The following is a 17,171-nucleotide window of genomic DNA, read 5'->3' as shown; positions in this document are numbered from 1 at the left end:
ACTTTTATTTTTTCATTGATCTTCTTATCTCGTAATGGTACATTCCCGAATACTTCGGTAGCGTGTAAAGCGGAAGCCATAACAGGTACATTTAACAGCTATGTAATGAAATGACCCCGGAGAATAGTTTATAGAAAGTGCTGCTTAGAAATGGCCGTATGCATGCCAAATGTAACTGAAGTATCATAAACGAGACCATTTAACGAGGTGGGATGTAAGATAGAAGGCGATATATAATGCGACGCGAGAGGAATGTAAATGGGTAACCGAATTCGAGGATATTTAAATTCTCAAATAGCCGGAATTGTCCCATATCCCTCCATCTACACACCCGGTTTATCTATCGAGATAACCTAGTCATTTGCCTAAAGCGTTTCGCGGTATGAATGCCTCGATCGTGTAAAAAAGATATCTACTTTTGCCATTCTAAATCCGTAAAAATGCGATCTCGATTCTGGCAAACGTATTTAAATGAAATCAAATTTCGAAAATTTATAACCCATTCGTATAAGTTTCGTGAGATCAATTTCTATGTAATAATAATAGTTAGAAATATATCGATAAAAATGTTTAAAAAATAATATACACAATTAGAAATTCCAACAAATGCTAAAAAATCTAATTTCAAATAAAAATCTCTGATAAATAAAATTTAATATTATTTATCAGATTTATTTTGCATTTGCTGGTAAAGTTTACTTATAGACTTAAATATAGATCTAATATACAGATTTACATAGGACAATATAAAATTATATAGCGGCTAATGTATTTCTTTCAGTGTAAAAAATGCTTTTCAGATGCAGTTTGCCAAAATAATTGAAGATGACAGTTCTCAATTATCAATATTATTTCTCTCCTTTCCAACAAAAAAAAATAATGTATTAAAATTATAGTAAATTATAAACTTATAGTATAGTTATATTTAATTCTGAAAAATGACGATTTAATGCGACTGGAATTTTTGAATAAAACGAAGCACAACGTATGCCCGAAAGTTAAATAATCGCAGAAAGATAACGAGACATCTCATTTATTAAATGACGTATTATGTTATTATAAAAATGCAATTTTCGTTCGCGCGTAATTGTAGTTATATTTATGTAGATTCACACACACACACATATATTCACACGCACGTTCTCGAGGGTCTTTTCCGTAATCATCATCCATGCGAAAGGATGAGCGTGTCTCGCTATATAGCGTGGCTCGCGCGTCCCGCGTCCGGCTATGCAACGAACATTAATTAAATCGAGCAGGTCGTGTAGAAGAGAGAGGGGGGAGGGAGAGCGTCGGCATCCCTTTGAGCTTGTGGCAGTCACTATCGCAAATTAAAGTCCGGTTTGGCGCGCGTGAAAATAATTCCGCGAACGCGCGCGCAGATTCCGCACGCTCGACCGAGTCTCGATTCGGAATATTTATTCAGCGAGCCGGATTTATCGTTGATCCTCCTTCCACCGCGTCCCTCTAACGCTTCCAAATATATCTATACATATACATATATATATATATATATATATCGCTCGAATATATCGTATCCTGTATGGAAACGCGTCCGTGGACATGTACTTAGGATAATCCTCTCGAAAATATCAAAGGCACCCCACCCGGTTCTTTTGCAATTCTGACACATATGTACATTGTCGTTCTTTGATTCGTCTTTGAGTATTGTTAACCACAGTCGGAATTTCCATAATTGTCGAACGAGGAAAAATTGTGACGAAAAAGGAGAAGTTAAATCCTACAATAGCGATCTTTCGCTCTCGCTTGAGATATTTTTTAATCGTACAATCTCTTTGAAATATTCCAAGAACTGCAAACATTAATCTTCCAATTAATTTCTCTTCTGCGACAAAATTAATTAGACAGTTCACGCTTATATTACACACGTTCGTGTTCGTCATATCGAATCGCCAACGTAATAGCTCCGATCTATCGCGCGATCTCTAAGCGGGAACTCTATTTCCCTGTCATCGTAAACTCTCATTAGATTAAATCCGAGTTTAAACGTTCGGTACACGAACGCGCGCCGTTCTTTTCGGTCTCGGGAAAAGAGTCGCGGCTAAATAAACGCCGTAACGAGCCGCGAGGCAATGGTAATGACGCGGTGGACTTTATCGCGCCGATGGAGGATCCGTAAATTTTCATTAGGCCGACATGGTACGGGAAAAGCTCGGCGGTACCCTTTCGGCTCTCCTTTCCCGTTACCTCCCAGATCTCGTGCGCGCGTTACCACCTTTTTTTCTTTTTTTTTTTTTTTTTTTTTTTTTGCGTCCGATCTCTCGGTCGTCTGCAACCTCGGCACACTTAATCAACTCTCGTTACGGTTTAATGGCTTAATACCGCACGGTAGCTTTGTCCGCGAATCTCTTGGTCGCGAGTTAATTCAAATTTAAACCGCACCGACGATACTCTTTATCGGAAGTCCAAATTAGACGAAACGGGATTCCTAACTTATTCTCGGGGCTAGCTGCTAAATGGTTGTCCAGAGAGCTCCAGTCGTTCAACAATTGCTGCAGTTAATTGTTCATTTCTCCAACAATCCGCAATGGAATATCTCGGTATTTTGCCCGATGCGATATTTATTTATACTATATATTAGCTAATAACATAAATTGATAATTAAATTATTTGCGACTTTAAATAGTTGTAGAATTGACGATAAAATCGAAAGACGTATATAAATGTTATAAAGATATTTTTGACAGGAAAGAGAGTAGAAATTATATAGAAAATTTTCAACCGCACATGGTTCTCTAGAATTACCTATGATATTTCGATTTCGATATAATCTCTCTCTTTTCCGTTCCGTCTATTTCAGAGGCTTTATATCTGTCCGTATAAGTTTTGCATAAATGTTCGCCGTCGAGTCGTACTAGCGAAATAGCGATTATGCTACCTATTACTTAGACTTATTCGGCAAAGTAGAGGCTTCTGCCGAATACTATTCACGACGATCGATATAGTGGAGGTGGTTTCCGTTCTTTTGTAACGTCCCAGGATGCAGCGGAGCGTGGAATACCGTTGTTAACAGCGCGCGGAATATTCATGTATACGCAAAGTGCATGTGTGAACTGTAACGACGGCAATCAAATTTCGCTACCGTAACACAGCGGAGCATGCGACCGCGAGAAAAATTCGAGATAAAAGGACGAGGAATCGAAAGATTACTCGTTGGCGCTCGCTATGGTAAATGCGATAGTCAGGTTGTTAAAAAAATTATGACTTTATGGAAATTTGTGTTCAGATCTTTCAGCTGCAAAAGAGAGAGATGAATGTAGAGTGAAAAAGGATCGATTCGTTTGTAGAATGACAATTGGTTAAGACAACTTTCGATCGAATCCAATCTTCAACTAAAATTTCAAAATCGACTTGATGTAATAAATACGAGGATATCGTAAAGACTATCAAAAATTATATCAAAAGCTCCATTCGTTTCATAAATTCGCTCCATATATTAAAATGTGTGACTACATGTCAGTTTAACGCCTATCGAATTGATTCTTATAATTAAAATTAAACTGCCATTTGTCGTTTGCCGAAACATAACAGAATGACAATTGGCGCACAACTTTGATCGAATCAATTTTAAATTAAAATTTCAAAATCGACTTGATATAATGAATACGAGAATATTGTAAAGACTATAAAAAGATTATATTAAAAGCTCCATTCGTTTAATAAATTAAAATGTGTGATTAAACGTCAGTTTAACGCCGATCGAATTGATTCTTACAATTAGAATGAAACTGTCAATTGTTGTTTGCCGATACCTAACGTAAAATGACGGGAAGTGTGTCAGCAAATGTAAACGTAGTTAAGGTCGCTTCGAATGACTATCGTCACGCGCGTTATCGATCATCGTCACATGCTTAAGCAGATCATGGATTGTACGTAATTAATGTATGATTACTACGACGACCTCTGCCGTCACCGTGAGCTCTGGAGAATTTCCGCGACAGCCATCAAGGGACTTGACGCAAATCGATCCGATAATCGCGAGATCGCCGCCATTCCCTGCGGAGTGTGCACTTAACGACCGTTCCAGGGGCGATAAACTGCCGATTCGAATTGCTCGAGCGACGAGTTGCCGTAACCGCGACCCTGGAAGATTCGATCGGAACGACAGAATTCAATATCCAGCATGCACAAACGGATAGGAGTCTCCGGTTTCATCGCGCGCCCGTATCAATATTGACTCGGCGCTGCTGCCGCTAATACTGACAACCCGTAACCTGGCCGATAGCTAGATTTTGCAGATCAGAAAATGGATCTGTTTGAAGATTACGCGCTCGAATATCGATAAGTCGGCCGTCAATTTTTTGGCGCAAATTACGGCTCCAATCGTGAATTATTTTATGGAAGAGAATAAAGATAAGAGGGAAAGGGATTAGAAAATTATATAAAAGAAGTAACAGATCCGCGATTTCTTCAGGCAATAATATTTCAAATGGAATGATCTATAGATATATCTATTATTGAATTTTATCTTTGCCTATGTTCTTATATTTCGTTGTACAGATATTTAACAATGGATATTTTAATTATTCGCATTTGTTACTATTCAGAAAGTGTAGCTGTATTATAAAAAAAAATGACATGGCAATGCATAAAAAAATATGAATAAAAAATAACAATATAAATAACTAGAACAAAATGGACATAGAAAGCAATGTAAATAAAAGTCTACGCAAATGTATGTGTCTGTGTGTGTGTGATGTAAAGAAATTCGGACATGATTACGAGCACAGTGTGTCGTGTACACGTCGATGCGTCTTTGAACGAATGATGGATGTTACGGTTGACGTGCAACGAGGGGAATCTTTTTTTGCGCGCAGCTCGTTATTTTCGGATTAATCTCGGGACCGAAATTCGAAAGAGAGAAGAATTCGTTTCGGCGAGTCGGATGCGGGGTGGCGAAAAGGGAAGATAGGAAAAGGGAGGGAGGGTGGGATGCAGATTTATTTGCGTACAAACTTTAATTTACGATGTAAATTCCGGGAGAAATTTTGCAGACTAATTTTCTACCGCCGGCTGTCCTTTACGTTGAAGCGTCAAACCTTCTCCTGGCTTTTCTCTCGCCAGCATCGCGCTTTCTTCTAATGAGGAAAAACGTAATAATCCGCCGTTACGTTGGTCTAGCACGAATTTCGATGATCCGCCTTTACGGTGGCAAAATCAACGCGATGCTCTATAGATTAGCATATTAAAATATGACCTAAATATTCCAAATATATGTACTCTGCGTGAGACAGATAAAGAGATTTATAAAGGAATACTGATCAAACGGTTTCACAAATGAGAACATTTTTGTATTATATTCATTTATATACAGAGCACGTGCTATCAATTTTTCTCTCAAACATTTTATTTAGAATATTCCGCGATATATCGATAAGCAATATATAATAATTACTCCTCTTATTTACGACATATATTATATATAAAAAAAAAAAATTAGCAGAATAAAGTTTTTTTCGGAAACCTCCGATAACGTGGTCGAAACGGAACGTCGAGCCTCGGTGAAAAGCGCCGTTGTAAAAAGTAATCGCGGCGGCAAAAATACAAGTCTGATACGTCGAGGCTACGCTCTCTGCCCTTTGATCCCTTTTTAGTTAGCGATCGCGCGATCGGCGTTAAAAAAGCGCACACCCTGGATGTATACGGGTGGTTTGTTCGTCGGCCGCAGCGCCTTTATCTCTCGGTTGGAAACACACTCTCTCCCCGGTCTGGGGGATACTTCGTGAGACATTCCCCACCGAGTATAAATTGCAAGCTCCGTTGGTCCTTTTATTATTTTCGAACGCGGTGTGGGCAAAATCGATTCGTCCGCGTTCATTCGCTCGTTCGGCACCACTGGATGTAGCCGTATCGCGGGTAAACATTTGGTTTACCTAACTCGTCGTATCATCCTTGTTATTTCTCGGCCGCCACGCTTGCTTTTGTTGTATTTCGACTTCGTACCGACGGTGTATACGGAAAATATACGGAATTCTCGAACGAGAGACGAGCGTCGCAAATTTCTCGCGCGCGAAACGAGATTAACGAAACGTACTTTGGAGATTTTATGTCCGTCGGATGTTTGTTCTCGATATTTAGAAGGGCGTGAATATCGAAAAAAAATTCAATTCAATATTCTACGTGAAATATATACAACACCATTCACTCGATGCAGAAATATTACAACCGATTTGTCATTACGATATACATTTATATATTTGAGCCAACTCTTGAATAAAAAATTCAAGTTGATATAATTATCACTGCGTCTGTCACGAAGGAACAATGTCACTTCCTAGCTAGTCATGCTCGGAGCGGCGTGTATGACGCTGCGAAAATTTATTCCGCCTGGTTACAGTTCCGCGCACGTGTGCTTCTCTAGCGGGCGTCCGCGTATTTGTACACGCCTCCACACGTATACCGGGCACGTGCAAAGTTGGGGTCGTGGCAGTTGCCGGTTATGGGGTGTAGCTGGCGTGGAGTCAAACAGCGTTCATAATTTACGTAGTTTCGTCCGCGCGACCGCGACGCGACGGGGATCCGCACGTAGAGCCGGATATCACAACAATTTTACTATGCGCCGCATTCCGCCCTAAAACGCCCAGCTGCCATTCCGCGATCCGGCGTTCTCGTCACGGCAAAATATCAAATAGATCCGGCGCGAGCGCGCGGGATCATTTATCAATAAATATTCATCGCATATCATAAATCATTGCGACTGGGTTATTCACACTTATTCCGTTGCAAACGCCAAACCTACAAGCGCAGTGACGTGACTTGAATGCACTGAGACTGACGTGCAAGTATACAACAGCTCCATCTTTGATAAATATATTCCCGATATATATATATATATATATTTATATCTGATATATAGATATATACATGTGTGTATGTATTGCTTGTTTAGCGGTAATTTTATATTGTATATTTGTATATAAACTTGTATATTAATTTTGGCCAGAAATTTCATATAAATTTCCAATATTATTAAGGTTTCCCAATTTATTGAATTTATCATATTCAGGATAACAAACCATTATATTGTATAAAATATGATTTGTAGAAGAAATGAACAAATTGCATAAAGAAGAAAGAAATATATAGAATTATAGAAAATAATCACGTAAATAATCTATGATGAATTATTAATCGAAAAATAAAATATGAAAAATTACATGTACAATTAGATAGACAGCAAATTTTGACAATAGCAGGATTTTCGAGTGGCAAAGTCATTTGAGTCGAGATTGAACGAGTGTTGGACAATCAGTACCGCACGATTTGTCCAGTCAATCGCGGTAAACGGAAGAATCGACGAATAACACTCTACGGAACACGTGACGCAATTTCGTGAGGAATGGAATTGCACGCGAGCAAGCAACGTGCCTGCTAAACGAATTCTCCATGGACGTTGTAGATCGCAGGTTGCTGGGACAGAACGTGATATCGAAAGGAGTTTCGAAGTTCATAACGTCGCTTTGAGGAAGGGTGGGAAAAGGGAAGACCTAAGGGAAGCAAGCGCGAAGTTTTTAGATGTTGCAAAGACGGCAAATTTTGTGAACACGAAAAAATTTGAACCATCAGTTTTTAAAGCGGAATCAGCATTTTCGCGAATACAAGATCTACGTAAGTTTAACGGAGTAAAAATCTGAAAATATGAGAAAAAACTTCTTCAATGTATGGCCAATAGTAATATTTTATTAGCATATGTCATCGTATAAAGAAATTTTAGACAAAATTCTTGTAGATTATATTCCGCAACTTTATATTTTTAATCGTTCCTGTTTTTACATTTAAAATAAAGAGATTAATATAAAAAAAAAAATCGAGTGCAACTTTAAAAAACGTAAATCGCCAATTTGTCAATCATTCACTCAATTCCTTAGATTCAAGCTCTGCTCGCACTCGTCTTTGGATTTATAGAATAAAGTTTGAATTACACGGCTAGAGTGAACCACGCACGCGTATATTTATGCCGAAAGTTACAATTTACAAAAAGTTTACAGAAGAGTTTACAGAAAAACGCGACTTATATATATATATATATATATATATGTGAGGCGTTTCTCTCGATCATATTAAAAGTAGCAGTCTCTCCTGAAAGGATGACGACGATAACGACAGCGCGGAAAGAGAGCGGATGCCCTCGATTGTCCCGGGTAGGAAAACGACCGAAAGTTCTGCATGTTCGGCTCGCAGCAGTTTAAGTTTCCGCGGGGGTCCAAAGTTATAACGAGAATTGCTCCCTCCATCTCTTTCTCTCTCATCTCTCTCGTCTCTCTCTCTCTCTCTCTCTCTTGTAAAGTTTTCCACCTCCGAGTTCCATAAGCGCGCGTACATACCTTTCCCCATTTTTCTCACTCTTTCTCTCTGTCTATCTCGGCCTTTGCCGGTTTTTTTCTCCTCCTCTTTCTCTCATCTCTATTTATGCGGCTACCGCGGAATTGTTGCACAGCCCCGTCTGCTGTGTAAAAGCTGTGTGTACTTCGCACAGACATTTTTTTCCAATGCAAAATCCACTGTCTCTCTCTCTCTCTCTCTCCCTCCTTTCTTTCTTTTCCTCTTCCGGAGCACTCTTCGCGTTTGTCCCCGTTGCCTTTCTTCACGCCGGATATTCGTACGGCGCGAATAAAACGCTGGCATATTTCAGACTTATCGTCCCTTCCTCCTGCCTGCACTGAGAGTTCTCAGCTCCTTTATTGCGCCTAGTTTCATTCTTTTCCGGTTTACGATATTACCGTAGCTATTACACGCGTTCTTATCCTTGTACCGCAATAACGCTCGATTCTACGATTCTACTGTTTTGCGACTCCTCGAGATACCCGTCCATCAAGTATTTAGCATTTCTGGCTCAATTATATTATTTGTACAAACGAATGCTAAATAAAAGATATCAATATCTTGATATTAAAAATATATAATATAGAATAGAATGTTTCAAACTTCTCGCTACTTTAGCTATTTTGCAATTAATTTTATTAATTTTATTAATGCAATATATTTTATTCTCTAAGACTTTCTTAATTTTTATCTTCAAACAATAAATAAATAAAAATACAAGTAACATTTTGAAAGTGTATTTCGGAAATAAAATCTTATGGTATTTTTCAAACGGTGCAGATTTCTTGTATGCTAGATAAATAAAGAAACTGCAGTAGCTTCAAATAAAGCTGCCTGTGTTATTGTTTTCGTTCACAAGAAAAACGTTATTATTTTTCTGGAAATTTATAATTTTGTACGACATACATATTGAACACAGTTCAAGCCAAATATTTGTATGATTTCTTAGCGCGATTCCCCTTAACGATTTAATTTATACCCTGACAAATAATAATGTGAATAACAATGTATGTACTAACATTTATAAATATAAAAATTATAATTATACTCTGAATAAAGCACAACGTTGTAAATTTTGCAACTCCTTTCGATATCACATTTTGTCTCGTGCACTATTCTATTTTTAATATCAGTGCTTAAAATATTAATATAAATGCAAATGATATCGATCCGTTATATAATATACAAATGTGTCAATATACTCCAAGATGATTGAATAGTTTGTTTCCGTATTACGATTATCGTCAGTAAACGGCCTGGATTAATTTCAATGTGTCTGATTATTGATACTGTCGCACTACTGTGGAAACCCTATTACACTGTCAGACTGTCGCGCTTAAGTACTGAACGGTACTTTGAGTAAGGTTCCCAATATAATCGATATTGAATGGTTGGAATGGTATCAGCCCTTTGACCCGCATTGATTTACAAGGATATTGTCGCTATTTGTCAAATCTTGTGTTATCCAACAGTCAAGAGACCCGTGATTCATTCGAAAGATAATTAGCGCTAATGCGTGATGCAAATATTTGTGATATATAATTCCGATATATAATGTATATATAAATTTTATTGGATAAATTAAATAACAATTGCTCATTTTTCAAGCCCCCATAATAATAAAAAAAAATGAACTAATTGTAAGTGTCATAAAATGTCCTAATTTTCGTATTGTCAAATCTTGTGTTATCCAACAGTCAAGAACAGAAGACCCGTGATTCATTCGAAAGATAATTAGCGCTAATGCGTGATGCAAATATTTGTGATACATAATTCCGATATATAGTATATATATAAATTTTATTGGATAAATTAAATAACAATTGCTCCTTTTTCAAGCCTCCATAATAATGAAAAAAAAATGAACTAATTGTGTCATAAAATGCCTTAATTTTCGTAATAATGAGAATAAAGGTATTTCGACTTTGAAAAAGTCTGCCATCTTCTCTTTATTGTCTAGAAGTGATTCCCCGTAACATTTCCCGCAGCGAGAGTGCGGTGTTACGAAAGGAAGAAGGAGTCAGGGCGCGGAACGGGCGTGCCCGAGAATGGGCTCGGATAGCGGTGCCGTTTCAAGTAGCATTTCCTTGGCACAAACGACCCTCTTAATCAATCGCTAGCACCTCTCTTCTTCTCTCGGCAGAGCTCGACTCTCTACAGCTCGCGCAGCACCGTTCTCCACCTCTTGCTGCCGGAAGTCTAAAGCCCCCGTAACAAGCCGCAACTTCGATAAATCTCTCCGCACCGTCTTTCTTTTCCCGAGAGCCGCGATTCCGCGGCATTAGTAAGAACGAAAGAAGAAAGGCAAAGGAAGGATATATCGCGGATCGATTTTGGCGAAAGCGCTCGTGGGATACGATACGAATGGGGAGGGTAAAGGACCTCCAATTCGAGAGAAGGGAGAGAAAAACTTATGAAAATCCAGGATTTATGGCAACGTGCGGGCGAGAATCGGACCGGGCTGCGCCTCTGACAAATCGTCCGGAAGTTAACGTTCTCGATCGTCTGTGGATCACCTTTCCGCAAAGACGGATCCCTCTCTCGATACCCCGATTTAGAAAGAAAAAAAAATTCCGACCCTTTCGATGTCCGTATTTCGTATTTTGCATCGAAAGTTATTTGTATGCGCGCTTCACTTTGACGGTAGGAACTTTCGATAAGGTTGTTTTTCTTTTTTCGAAAAGTCGGAAAATCAATAAATGATGTGTGCGATATATTGGTTTGAAATTTTTTTTATGTTACTCTGGAGCTACAAAGTTTGGAGGCTACATTATATAATTTAGGAGGAGAGCGTGTTTTCTCGCGAAACTCGTGTCGTAAAGAACGAAAATTGGTACGGTAAAATTGCAATTGAGTATTGTAAACTCTCAAAACGAATCGATAAGTATGATCTAAATAGGAGTTTAATATCGGATTTCATCGTGAAATTCTTCGAGCTGCGCATATTCCTCGAGTTAATATAGCGAGGTTAAATTTCTTTTCCAATAAGTATAGGAAATTGCCATTTTGCATTCAATTTTAAGTTTGAATGATCGATCGAAAATTTTTAAATTTCAGAAAATTTCGACAAAAATCATAGTATCAGAAGACATATTTTCTTAACGATCGTGTCATTCACTTTCTTCAGTGACTCTGAGATTTGTCGATGGATCTTTAAACTGAAAAATCGAATATAAAAATATGTAGAAATTTGATACAAAGTATTTGTCATTTTATATCTTTAAATTCGAAATATTATATAATCTCTGATTACCGAAAGACATCTAGTCGCTGCGTTTTTCGATTTTTGAATATAAGAAGGACTCGCGTGTCTCTCGCGAAATTTCTCAAACTTAAATTCTGTCGGCGTCCGTAAAAAGAACCGACGAAGTAGAATTACTTCGAAGGAGGAGTATGAATGCTCCAATTGAATGGAAACTGGCAACTACAAGGAAGGTCTAAAAGTTTTGAAGCTTCGAAGAACCGGATGGGGAAAGATTGCGAGTTTAAGCATCGACATAAACGATTCGGCTTCTTGCTTTCCGCGCTCGAGAAACGATCCGGCTCGAATAGTCACCTGCGCTTAGAAGGAAGCAATAACCGTTTGATTCCAGGCGTTTCTGAATTTGAACTCTCAATTGCTAGACTCTCTGTTCGTAAGAACAGATAAAATCAGAAAGCTCGATTGTACGCAGTGGCAAAGGTATAATTCCGAAATTCATGGCTGCTTCCGGTTTATTGCAGTCTATTTATTTTCGTATATATAATCATTTTTATTCAATTCTCTCGTTAAACCTTGGACCAATTTGAGATTGGAGTAAATATAATATCTCGCTGACAATTAGGTTTTGAAATACATTTAAACAAATGTGGTAATTTAAAGATTAAAGATGTGAAAAATATGAAAGATATCAAAGATGTGGAAATATTGTTAATCGATTATAAGCTTTAGATTAGTCAAACGTTTCAATTGCGGTTTTACGGATTTCATCGTCAAGAGCATTTATAGTCCACGTGAGTAAATCGTTTTGTCGATGTCCCCAGAAGTCCCGAATGTAATCACATAAAGCAAGGATTGCTGTAATCCGTCGAAATAATTCTGCATTAGAGCACACACGGGTTCGGATACCGCGACTAATCTACTCAGATCCAGAAGCGAATGCTCTTCGAAAACGCAGGACTTAAATGCGATCCTAAAAATACGAGAGAGGCGACCTCCGTTATAATAAATCCTGACCCAACGAGTAGAAATTTATACGTCGTATAAGCCAATTATTTATTATAGTGTCGCCGCACAATTCAGAAATAGTCGGGGAAGAAATCTGTTTAGGCGTCTTGCAACATATCTCGATAAAAAGAAAAATAAATAAATTCGATTCGGAAAAAATTGAAAATTAAATTTCAATAAAAATTAAAACGTCTATTATAATTCCTAAAAAATGGATTTATATTCAATGTGTTATACCTCGTTTTATTACTTATATAAAATACTTTTTTATATCGCTTAAAAGTTCTATATAACAATTAATTTGACGAGCAACAAAACCTTAATACATCAACAATATAATAGTCGAGATCGTTATAAACTCGCTATTTTCTTAGTTGATCGATCGCAGCAGCTTTTATGTCTAATCATCTTCTACGATATCATAACAAGCATACTTGTCCTACGCAAGCGTATCGTGTTTGATCAGTAAGCAAAAGCGAAAAAGAGGACTCACCTGTGCCAGCCGCTCCTAGCCTCAGGACTGCATCGCTTTGAAGAGAGATGGAGAGGGTGGCGGTGTCCTCGAGGCGAGCGAGAACCTCTTCGGGAATGTCCTCGGGTTCGCGGAGGCGGAGGGTGACCTCACCCCCGCCTCCGCCACCCTGACCACCACCACCCCCGGGACTCGTCGACGCCGAGTACATGAACACAGATCCGTATCCATGTAATGACTGTAGCGGCAGCCTCACGCCGCCCACTTCTCCGACCGGACCCTGAAAATCGGAAGATAAATCTCTCGTCATTAGAGCTGCCGATGAAAATCATCATTTTGCTCGCGTAATTATTAAATTCCTCGTTTCGAGTAACGAATTCAGAAATGTTTTACTTTAAAACCGAACATTACGAAAGAATTTATATTTTATTAATTATATAATTCCATCATCGGTTCTCGATAAGTTTTTTCATTTATAAATTAATCAAATGTAACATATTCGGTAACATATTCTAATGTAATATTTAGTAATATTTATTAATACGATATTTATGTGAAAAGTTACTTTGCAGAGGAGAAGTGTTATATTTTTGTGCATATTATACGACGATAGGTTTTTTAATTTAAAAATTAATAAAATATAACAGTAACATTCTAATGTAATATTTATTATGATATTTATGTAAAAAGTTATTTTGCAGAAGAGAAGCATTATATTTTTGTGCATTATACGGTTTTATAGGAAATTCAATAACATTGAATCATGGTAATCCAAATATTATAAAAATCTAACAATGCATTTCGCGCGTGGAATATACATATATACACAAAAATAAAATAAAAAAAAAAACGAGTTGCGGTTCTGTTTCGCCGAATAAAACGGTTGCGAAAACACTTGGCACGTGTGCTGCGCTTCCCGTAGAGAAATATCGAGAAGCCGCATAATATTTGCCGTGGAATTCGATTGGCCGGGATGAGTGGCCGGAAGGCGCGTCCGAATCGATCGTACAGCACACGTCATATTAAATTTAAGGCCACAATTTTCCCTTCGTCCGGCCGTATCCCGCGGGAAGACCCTTTTCTCTTTCCGTCTTCCTCTTCCTCTTTTGTGTCGGTCGCCTCTTGGCTCTTATCTCACTTCTGACGCGACCATTGCCACCGCAGGTAAACGTTCTCTTTTACGAGCGGAAATATTTTGCCAATTTCGCTGTCGATGCAAATTTCAATTCACGAGCGTCAATATTTGCTGACTCGCGCCGAAAAAGGATTTTGATGTACCGGCATTTTATCCGCCATCGAACGCGCGCGCTTGACTTCCGCGCGAGAAAGGCTCTATATCGCATCGGTGAAAAATAAAGACAGAGGAATTCCCGACGAATGCGAATCAAATAGATCTTTTCTCTCGCTCGGGATCGCGATAGAGAAAAAAAAAACACACACACACACAGGCATACACGGACCTCCCCGTGGACGCGCAAGCTCGATTCTGCTTGAGATATTATTTTAATGGAACGGAGAGATTTCAATTACCGCCGCGCGTGCACCGTTTCTGATATGCCGTCGGAAATAATAAGAAATATCGAAGGAGCGCGGTGAGAGATAATGATAGTCCATATTACTTGAAAAAAAGTGCAATGCGATATCAACATGGGATGGAAATTGTGTTTTATGTCCGCCCGATCGAGTGGTAAATTAATATCATCACTATCAGTTAAATGGGATTATAGTGTTCGCTATCGATTATTTTGCTATTCCCCAAACTTACTAAAAGAGGGAGAGAGAGAGAGAATCGCCTTCATCGACTATCGTGTGGCCTATCGTGCGAAATTCAGTATTAATAAAGATGTATTTTTTTTTTTTTTTTTTTTTATAAAATATAATATTTATAAAAAAAGTTTCTTATAAAAGATATGAAAGTAAGCTTTTTGGAATAAAACAAAAAAAATGTTTGTTCTATGAAAAAGAATATCGAAAAATATGATCAACACAACGATCTGGTATAAGCAAACTGATGAAAATAACTAGTATGTTACATCGTCATTGATGATAAAAAAACTTGTGTTTTTCGGAAATGCACACGCAACGTCAAAGCTAAACACGGATATGTTTGTACCAGGCATAAATTTGAAATAACAGATGTTGTTGGTTTCTGTAAACAGAAAAGTCGACCGATTCGCACAAACTGGCGAGAATTAAAAATATCAGTATAATACTGACACAAACAAGGTTTACTGGAAATGTTTGTGGAACTCTGGCACGTATAAATGCCATCTGTAGAGAGTACAAACACTGGTTTTAATTCCGACGCGAATCTATACAGATGAAACGTACAAACAGAGAGCACTCCGTTTATCATATATTTAAAATATTATGTGCTATAATTAATAAAAAATTTTGATATATAGAAAAAATACATTGATAAGAATATTGAAAAATACATCCATAGCAACTATAATTCTGACTTATAATTATTAATTCATTTCTGAGACACACACATATATATGTTATCATATAAAAGCTTTTACACATAGTCCTTCAGGTTTACACAATTGCTGCAGAAAAGATATATGAAAAAAAAACCTCAAATACATTACCGATAAATTTTACAAAATATTCTAGCGCGGTTTTTCTTCATAAATCATCCGACTGTAATATTTCCGCGCCCGATACGTTCATATTAAAAAATATAAAATTTGCGCATATATCCCTAATGCGTCCGATTTAATGGTCAGCACCGTATATCCGTTGGCGCGAATTCTCCCATTGTTAGCGGTCGAGGCGCGAACCGCATGTTCTCTCTCTATTATTTACGTAAATTGATTCGTACCGCCGACTATTTCCGCATCACGTATTCACGGCTATCGGCCGGCATTATAGGCGGCAAGAGTAAAGCGCGCCGTGCGATGAGAGCAATTTATTTTAATGGTCATTTTCGTAATGGGTCTTTGAACAGGGCGCATGAACATTTCTGAATAGGCCACGTATACACTGTAACACGGCATACATACCACCCTCCGTTATGCACGTGGTCGACGTGCCACGCGCAAGGGCGCAGTGAGAATGCACGATAACTGTGCCATTCGCGAAAATGGCACCTGCTACCGGAAACAATACCCACCGTCTCTCTACACTTCCATTTTAGCAACCGCGCGAAAACTTTTCCGTCCCTTTTCCGCTTTTTCCCGTTTTTTACGACCGGCATTGTAGCAACGCCGGGGAATCCGGCATAATTGGCGAAGCCTCGACCCATTTATGACGCTCGAAAGGATCATTTCCATCAAGTTGCCATTAATTGAATCTATCCTGACAACGGGGAGTGATTTATATCTCGGGAAACATTATTTTTATAATGTAAGAACGACGCTCGATCGTATCGCCTTTACAATTGGTCATTTCCTCTAACATGTACGCGAATATATATTTTTCTCTCTGTCCGTCATCTCTGTGAGGAAATATATATATATATATATATATGTATATTTGATAAGAATCACTCTTGCCGCGAATACTGAATAAATGGAACGGTGGTACCGAGGGACGCCAGAAGTTAAATCGATTTCAAGTTCACCGAAAGGACGAGAGGATTCTTCGATTCGACTTCCGTCGTTGCAGCAAAAGCGAGCTTCAAAGTCGGAATCCGGCGTTCTTGCTTGGCAAGGCGGAAGATTACGGTAATGGATACAGCGGGAAGATCGCTGAGAGAGAAAGCCAGGCGGAGCACGTACGCGCACACATATCTGCCGGATCGACGTCATTTTCGATACACGAGCTCGGTCAAGGACGAAAGTCCCCCGTGGGTACTCGGATAAATATCCATACTATTCGCGGGGCTCTTCGGAAAGAGAGCTGATAAACATAAAGCGCTACGAATAAGTTTATACAACGACATAAATTTTTACACAAGAGCTTACAAAAGCATCTTTTCACTGCTCCCCGGTGAATTGTTTCTCGTGCACCAAATATATACCGTCGTTTCATTCTGTTTGCGCACTCCTCGTCTGCCTCGCTTTAAAAATCTCCTTTTAAGTAGTTGTTTTGTGTTGACGTCGACTTGAAAGAACTTGAGGACCGTAGCAGACTGCACTGCGCGCGTAGCAGCCACTGATAAAACCGACGATTGATGAAATCAAGTTACTTAAAGTCAAAGCG

At 38.5% G+C, this 17,171-nt stretch overlaps 1 protein-coding gene across 5 annotated transcripts in view; it reads right to left on the bottom strand.

The window, feature by feature from the left end:
* The window catches only part of LOC114936466 (uncharacterized), a 283,336-nt gene that overhangs the window by 136,955 nt on the left and 129,210 nt on the right, over positions 1 to 17,171 (bottom strand). For all 5 annotated transcript variants that reach the window (XM_085486143.1, XM_085486139.1, XM_085486140.1 and 2 more), the window contains one exon: positions 13,044 to 13,302. In XM_085486143.1, the coding sequence (XP_085342269.1) occupies positions 13,044 to 13,302 (259 nt within the window). The remainder of the gene's footprint in view (positions 1 to 13,043; positions 13,303 to 17,171) is intronic.

Source organism: Nylanderia fulva, unplaced genomic scaffold, assembly GCF_048542155.1.
Source record: "Nylanderia fulva isolate GAGA-0341 unplaced genomic scaffold, ASM4854215v1 Scaffold40, whole genome shotgun sequence".
Taxonomy (NCBI): domain Eukaryota; kingdom Metazoa; phylum Arthropoda; class Insecta; order Hymenoptera; family Formicidae; genus Nylanderia; species Nylanderia fulva.
Note: the sequence above shows the minus strand (reverse complement) of the source record. Positions and strands in the feature narration are given on the sequence as shown.